The sequence below is a fragment of the Xenopus tropicalis genome, chromosome 8, assembly GCF_000004195.4.
Source record: "Xenopus tropicalis strain Nigerian chromosome 8, UCB_Xtro_10.0, whole genome shotgun sequence".
Lineage (NCBI taxonomy): Eukaryota > Metazoa > Chordata > Amphibia > Anura > Pipidae > Xenopus > Xenopus tropicalis.
The window spans coordinates 114,773,096-114,780,412 of NC_030684.2; the positions used below are offsets into that span (position 1 = coordinate 114,773,096).

The window sequence follows — 7,317 nt, forward strand, 5'->3', positions numbered from 1 at the left end:
CTGAGTTATAGCGCCACCTAGTAGGTCAGGCTGTAACTGCAAGCTTTTTTGGTCACACTTCTAAAATTGATACCAGCTGCTTGACAACCTTACATCGGTAAACTGTTTCATCTGGACAAATTATTATATCAGTATTTCCTGGGGAAGAAAACAACCACGATAGCTCAGGTTGCTAGAATGAAGGTAGAAATAGGGCTGTAGAGTGACAGCTCCTGGGGCTTCCCACTGGGCATGGCTGTGCAACACACCTGCTACAAGTTACTTATCAAACATTTTCATGCTGTGTGACATATAATGAAGCTACACAATTGTATTTGCTAAGGCCTGTAATTCCCAGGGCAGTACATAGCAATTAGGGTGGCATGGAGTTGGTTAACTTTTACATGAACACAAATTGCTGTTTTGCCCCTAGGCATTCCCAGCACTTATTCAGTTAATAGATGACCTACTCTGTTTGAGGTTAGCAGACTGTCCAAGTGTTTGGACTGTAATAAAAGGCAGTAGGTTTACCCAGGAGCAGTAACCCATAGCAACCAATCAGCAGGTACAATTTACCAGACACCTTTTTAAAAGCAAAAGTCTTATTGGTTGCTATGGATTACTGCTACTGGGCAAACTTTTATTACATATGGGGATAGTAACTGGCAACTCTCCAGAGTTTAAAGGTCACACTATTACTAAAAAAGCTACATGTTTCCTGTAAGAACTCATATATAAAAAGCTCTTGGATCTGGGCATTACCTTAATGCAGTGTGGTTATTTTCAGAATGCTGTTCTGTTTTGCACTGATGACTTCCTGTTGGGGATGATTTTGTGCCATGTAGCATAACAGAGCAGGAGGTGTTGATTTTTCACCTATTACGTACCTAATCAAGAGCATATGTACTAATTTATTTCTTTAAATAAGGAATGCTCCAACACACATTTGTAAGAATCAAGAATCAATTAGTGGCCCTCGCAACATGGTTTCATGTTTATGTATCCAGCAGCTAGCTAAGGCTGATGGGAGTTATACTTAAGCTGCTGAATGGCTGCCATGACACTGCTGTCAGGTTTGGACTGGGATTCAAAATAGGCCCAGGCATTTCAAGTACAAAGAGGCCCAAACAGAACCCACAGATTGCCAGTCCAGGCCTGATGTCTGTATGTGTGTATAACTTTATTTATAAAAAGGGCCACAAGGGTATGCAGCACTGTATGTGAAGAGATGACTGCTCTGGGATAATATATTTTCATTTATAACCAAGCCCCAGCCATTTTGACCCCAATATTTACAATACAATTTACACGATGGTTGATAAAAGAACCAAGCACTTGATAATGCTTGTTTCATTCTCTTCCAGAAGGAGATCTTTGCCTCGCGCCATCAAGATGAGAACAGCATTGCCTGCATTGAGGAGAAGTGCTACGTCCTAACATTTGCAGAGTACTGCAGGCAGGTGGCGCTCTTGTGACACGCTTTTCTTATTCTTTCTATCCACAAGGGGGGCATTATATCCAAGGCAAACATTATGTGACAAATATCTCTTACAGAGAAGTCTGCACAGGGGATTCCCCTAGCTGTAGAGTACTTTTCTAGCACACTGCGTTTCCTACAGCAGCAAAGTGATTTATTTGTACACTTAACTCATTATTATCCATTCTCCTTGGCCGTTGCCCCATGCTTGTTTGTGAACTGTACCCCCGCCTCTTCCAAACTGGGACAGAGGCTGACAGTTCAGCTAAAATAACTCTACATGCAAAGTTTGCCCTCCGGTCTAGTAGCCTATAGCAGCCAATCTGCAGGTAACCTTTTACCGTTAACTTGTCTAAAAGCATTTAATTGGTTGCTATGGGCTACTGCACCTTGGCAAACAGTGTACATTTTATTATTTCCCCCTTGTTTTTGTAGACCAGTTTGCTATCTCTAGGACCAAGAAATGCACTGTTATACACTGTAGTAGTCACGCAGGCTATACACAGGGCTGGATTCTCCTCAAAAAAAAAAAATTATGTCTATTTCATCTCTATATTGTTAATACTGTTCATCTGCTATTATTTTTTTGCCCAAGGTATAGGCATTTGCGCCTTAGTCTGCAACCGATGTACAGCTCCCAGACTCCTTGGCAGAAGGAGAGGATTCTGGGAGCTGTGCTTTGGATTTATCAGCCTAATGCCCATGCTTGGTGATACCCAAACAATATGCCTGACTGCAGCTTTTCAATCTTTTGTAGATTTTGTGCCTTGGTAAAGCGTCGAGGGGAGGGCTGCCCAAACAGGAAAGCCTTGATTGTCCCTCCCTCCGCAGAATATTCCACCCCTTCACACCGCAGGGTGCCAGACAGCACCGACCCGGAGCTGGTCTTCCTGTGCCGGCACGTGTACGACTTCAGGCACGGCCGCATCCTGAAGAACCCGCAATAGCCTCTTCAGACGTTAGACAGCTTAAGACTGTTTTTTAGCATCTTTCCCAGCCGCTGGCCCCGCGTGTGTTAGGAAGCTGGGAGCCTCTTGCAGAAGCCTTCAGGCTTTGGATTCAGGAACAGACACTGGTTAAAGTACTCAGCAAATGAAAGCACAGCACTTCGTTAGAGATGAGCATAAATTAAGAAAAAAAAAATAAAAACACAAAAAAAAAAAAATAGAAAGTATATAACATATAAATATATATATAAATATATAAATATATCTATATATTGGGGAAAAATAAGCCAGTACATCAGGTCAGGAACCATGGTTGCAAGCTTGTGTAGGGATGTGTTAGTGCATGGTTGGACCAAGCTCGGTTCAAATGCCTTAATATGTCACACAGGTCCCTGTCATCACGCCCATGCAGAAGTGACAAGACTTCTGGCTTCTTCAGACAGATCTCCATGGCTCTACAGATTGCTGACACCCCCCTCTGTCTGCTGGGGCCATAATTTCTCATTATTTAAAGAGGTATTTCATTTATACAAATCCCTTGCAACTGATCAGTCATCAGCTGGCCAGGTAATTGGCCATACCGTACCAGTACCTGGGCAGCTCAGTGAGAGATCAACGCATTTCTCACCAAGCTGCCATTGGACCAGTGACGGAGAATCCGTGGCATTTCAGCAGATTCTGGACTAAAACTCCCATCATGGAGCAGCAGTTTTGCGTGCCACAGGGTTGCCATCACTTATATGAAATACTACATTCTCTCTGGCATTCAGTTTTAGAACTGACATAACAATTTATTAACTTACACTTTTTAATTCCACCCGATTAATTATTTCCTTTTATTTTGCTACTTGGTTATCATTAGTTTTAGGGCTGCCTGCACTTGCCAGGCTCTCACAGTGGAAGGTGGGTTACTATGCTCACACTACTAGTACTACATAGAAAAGCCTGTGTATTACAGTGTAACTGTCAGCACTCCACTGAATGAGGAGGGTATGGAGCTGTGGATTACCCCTTGCTTAATTTAAAATGATAATTTGTATTCATTAAAACTGCATTTCCATCTTCCATTTATTTTCAGCAATGTAGGAAGGCATAGCTTACTTGGTGTGCACAAAAGGGTCAGGAGCTTGCTTGTCTTGGGATTCTCTCTCTTATTGAGTATTGCTCAGACACAGTTGTACTGAATTCCATAGAACATGCCTGCAATATGGCAGCTCACAACTACAGTTTTTTATTTTTATAATTTGTTTGGAGGGGGTTTTGAGCTGCTATATGTTTGCCTTGGCATTCTATATAAGTTTCACTAAAGGTGGTGTTTCTGGTGACTTTTAATAAAAATGCCGCTAAAGCAGTATGGCAGCTCCTGGAATCAGTATGCAGAGGAAAAATATTATGTGCACACAGCCTATGCCGGCACATTACACTGTGTACAGGAAAGTAAACTGGAGATAAGCACTCTATAAATAGTTGATTTTTTTCCTAAAGATATTTTTATCTACGCCCCTAGTTTGTCTGGCGATTTAGTGGCACAACCACAAAGTCCTCTTTCTATGAACTGCCCGCATTGTCGTTCCATCCATCAGAAGTGACCAATAACAAGCTTGTGTTCTGAGAAATTGCTACCTGACTGCTTAACATAATTGCCATTTGCCTTATGTGTACAAAGTCTATACATATATGTTTATCAGAAGACAGACTTATCCAGATGGATTTTAGAAAGGGGTTGGGAGGGGGGAGTGGAGGGAATAATTCAACCATAAAATAAACAACCAAAGGATGGAAAAACTGGTAGATAGACTCTGTAGCTTGCACTAATTCCGCTAAATTCTCACACTGTATAAGTACTCGTGACTGATGTAAATCACTAAGTTAAGGTAGGACTCTGCATTTTCAAGTTTCAGAATAACCCCCCTCCCCCTACAGCTTCAGAATATTTCAATCAATCACAACAAAAAGAATTCATCTATAGGCAGAAAAGGGAATCCAGGCATCCTGTTTCATTGATATTACCAAAGAGGTACTTGTAAAGTTGCAGTTCTGCTTTGTTCCACTAGTGGGTGATATTGATGTTCTAGAGTGCTGATGGTTCCCTATTATTGTTTTATTATTGTCCATTTTTTATACAAGGCAGCCTGTTACAGTTTGTTCATTATTCATATCAGTCCTTGCTCCAGTGGAGCTTACAAATCTATATTCCCTATCATAGTCACATAACACACTGGGGCATTTTCAGCAGGAGCCTGCCTGAAGGTTTTTGGAGTGTTTTAGGAAAGCCATGTAAACATGGGGAGAACATACAAACTCCTTGCAGGTAGTGCCCAGGTGGAATCAAACTCATAACCCCAGTGCTGCAAGGCTACTTATTACTATGCTGTGCTGCCATCTTTGGTTTAATATATTATAGTGTTATGGATTTGAGTTGCAAAGATTATTGGGCCAATTCCATTACGTAATAATGGCTCTGCGTAGCCTCCAATTAAAGGACAAGTTTAGTTATCATTACCAATGTGCCAATTAGCAATATAATTCCTAATCTTAGAGCCCAGACATGGCACTTCTGTCTGCTGAAAAGTGCACCGGTCCAGGGTACTATTCCCACCAGGCTGCAATCTATTCCCAATACCCTACAGATCCTCTGAGCAGCCCCGGGTAGTGTGCACGTACTGAGCTTTAAAGTTGCGATACCCTACTGCATATGTACGGTGTCCAGGGCACCAAAGAGGATCAGTGGGGCAGCTGCACAACAAGAATAGTACCCATGATCCCCACAGCTGCAGTAAAGCCAATACAATAAAAGAAATCCCAACCTACCATAAATTATTTTCTCTGTAGTTGATCATAAAGGCATGTACTGAACATCATGTAGAACATATGATAAAGGTTTCTAATTGCCCCAGTACGAATACTTTTTTTTTTTTTTTTTTTACGATCATGGCTGTAAATTTGCACTAGTGCGGTAGCCCATAGCAACCAGGAATTAGCTTACATTATTGTAACTGCACTAGACTAATGGAAGCAAATTGCTGGTTGTTGCCCTGAGCGAATGTACTAGTGCAATGCAAGTAAACCGGCACAACAAAGTCTTGACCGATGGTCATGGGAAAGGTTGAAATGGTGGTGTGTATGGCCACCTTTAAGCTGCTGATTTGGCCCCTCTGATATCTGGCTGAAAATCAGCCAGATGTATAATCAGGCTTGTTTGATTTTACCATTGGATCGAGGACAGCATTGACTCGTTGCCCTAACAGCCTGGGTCTCCATAGTTGTGATCGAAATTTTTTATCCAGTAAGCCCAATGCCCACCCACCTTAGGTGGCCATGTCAGGGAAAGATCAGTTTGTTTGGCGACCAAACAAGCTTATAACATATGGCCAGCCTTAAACTCTAATCCCTCAACACAGCATTTGTTGACCACAGATTAAATTCTGCCCCATGAATGATAACGATCTAACACTGCATGTGAGCCTAGGGTTCCTGCCAGCGCATACAGAGTCATTGGGGTGGGCTTGCAGCTACAGACAGGGGTAATAAACCAAAAAATAAATAAATACATTTCAGGCAGGAAAAGTGCAAATAAGACATTAGGAAATGTTAAATGTTGCCAGTAACCTTAAGATGAATTAGCTCTTGGTGTGTGGCCCTCAGCTCTGCAGCTAATGCTTGTTGCGCTGATCCATAGAACCTAATGAAATTAAAGAGAGGCAGAGTATTAAATATTGTGAGTTGTGATGGATTCCAAAAGCTCTGCTATATTAAGTATGGAATTAAATACTTCAGTGCTAGCTGTGCTGTAGGTTTTTCTAGTTAGGAATCGTGTTCTCCTAGTCTGTGTGTTCCGGCTAATGATGTCCATTAAAGAAACATCACCTTCTGCAGCTCATTGCTCTGAGCCATGTGTGACAGTTGTTGCGAGGCATTGGGGTAGGCACTGCAGCCTTGTGCTGCCATATTTGCTGGCAAAATGATGAATTTTTAGTCAATGCCTTTAGAGGTATAAGTTGTTTTTGCCCCCACATTTAGGCTGTAAACCTGGGATTGGCCAACTTGTACATCTCATCTCCCAAAAACTTTGTGGCCGTTCAACAGCCTCAGGTGTAGGGCAAAACCTTTATTCATAATGGAAGTCTGGGCTTCACTACAAAGCCCCATATGCAGTTACCGCTTCTATGCTAGAAACTGACAGTTGCAAAGACTACAGTTAATTCCTCAATAGATAATACCATTTGCCCTTGGAAGGAAAGCACGTGTACCCTGCGGAATGCGCACATTTTTTTAAATCTACGCCCGTAGATCTCCGCCGCGGTCCTTGGGTTCTCTGGCTGTAGCCTAGTGCAGCATGTCGTGGGTTGTTCTTGTTTCATGAAAGTATTTGCAGATTCTTTTCCTACCCTGGTAGATAGCGATATTTTTTTGAAACTGAAAATGCAGTTCGTAGAATTTTAAACTGAAAAAAAGTGTAAAACTCAATACATGTTAAATCTATTTTAGTTGATTTTGTAAAATGCACTTTTGTGTCTTATTTTTATTTTTCATTTTCCCCTTGGTCTCCCAGATCTGTATTTCAATGTTTACAGATGGAATGGAAAAAAAACATTCCCTATAATCTTCTGTGAAAAAAATATATTAGAAGTAATTCTTTAAAAGAAAAAAAAAGACAATAAATTTGAAGAATTGTATTGATTTAGAAAAATATATGTTTTGGGTGTTTTCTTTTTCACGCTGATTGAAAATTAACTATTAGTGTGATGTAAAGAGTGCTATTCTTAGATAATGCAATTTTATTATGTGTGGTTTTAAATTATTTAGCTCTTTGTGCAGCAGCTCTTAAGTTTGGAATTTTGGATACTTGGTTTCTATGGTACAAATTACCCTAGCAACCAGGCATTGGTTGGAATAAGAAACTGAAAGATGAAT

General features: G+C 41.1%; 1 protein-coding gene across 4 annotated transcripts in view; it reads left to right on the plus strand.

Annotated features, from left to right (window-relative positions):
• The window catches only part of bahd1 (bromo adjacent homology domain containing 1), a 97,499-nt gene extending 90,406 nt beyond the window's left edge, over positions 1 to 7,093 (plus strand). For 2 of the 4 annotated variants that reach the window (XM_031890886.1, XM_031890887.1), the window contains 2 exons: positions 1,344 to 1,435; positions 2,214 to 2,605. In XM_031890886.1, the coding sequence (XP_031746746.1) occupies positions 1,344 to 1,435; positions 2,214 to 2,403 (282 nt within the window). In that variant the 3' untranslated portion in view covers positions 2,404 to 2,605. Of the gene's footprint in view, positions 1 to 1,343; positions 1,436 to 2,213 lie in introns of all 4 variants that reach the window. The other 2 variants (XM_012969331.3, XM_012969330.3) reach the window with 2 other exon arrangements.
• The last annotated feature ends 224 nt before the right edge of the window (positions 7,094 to 7,317 follow it).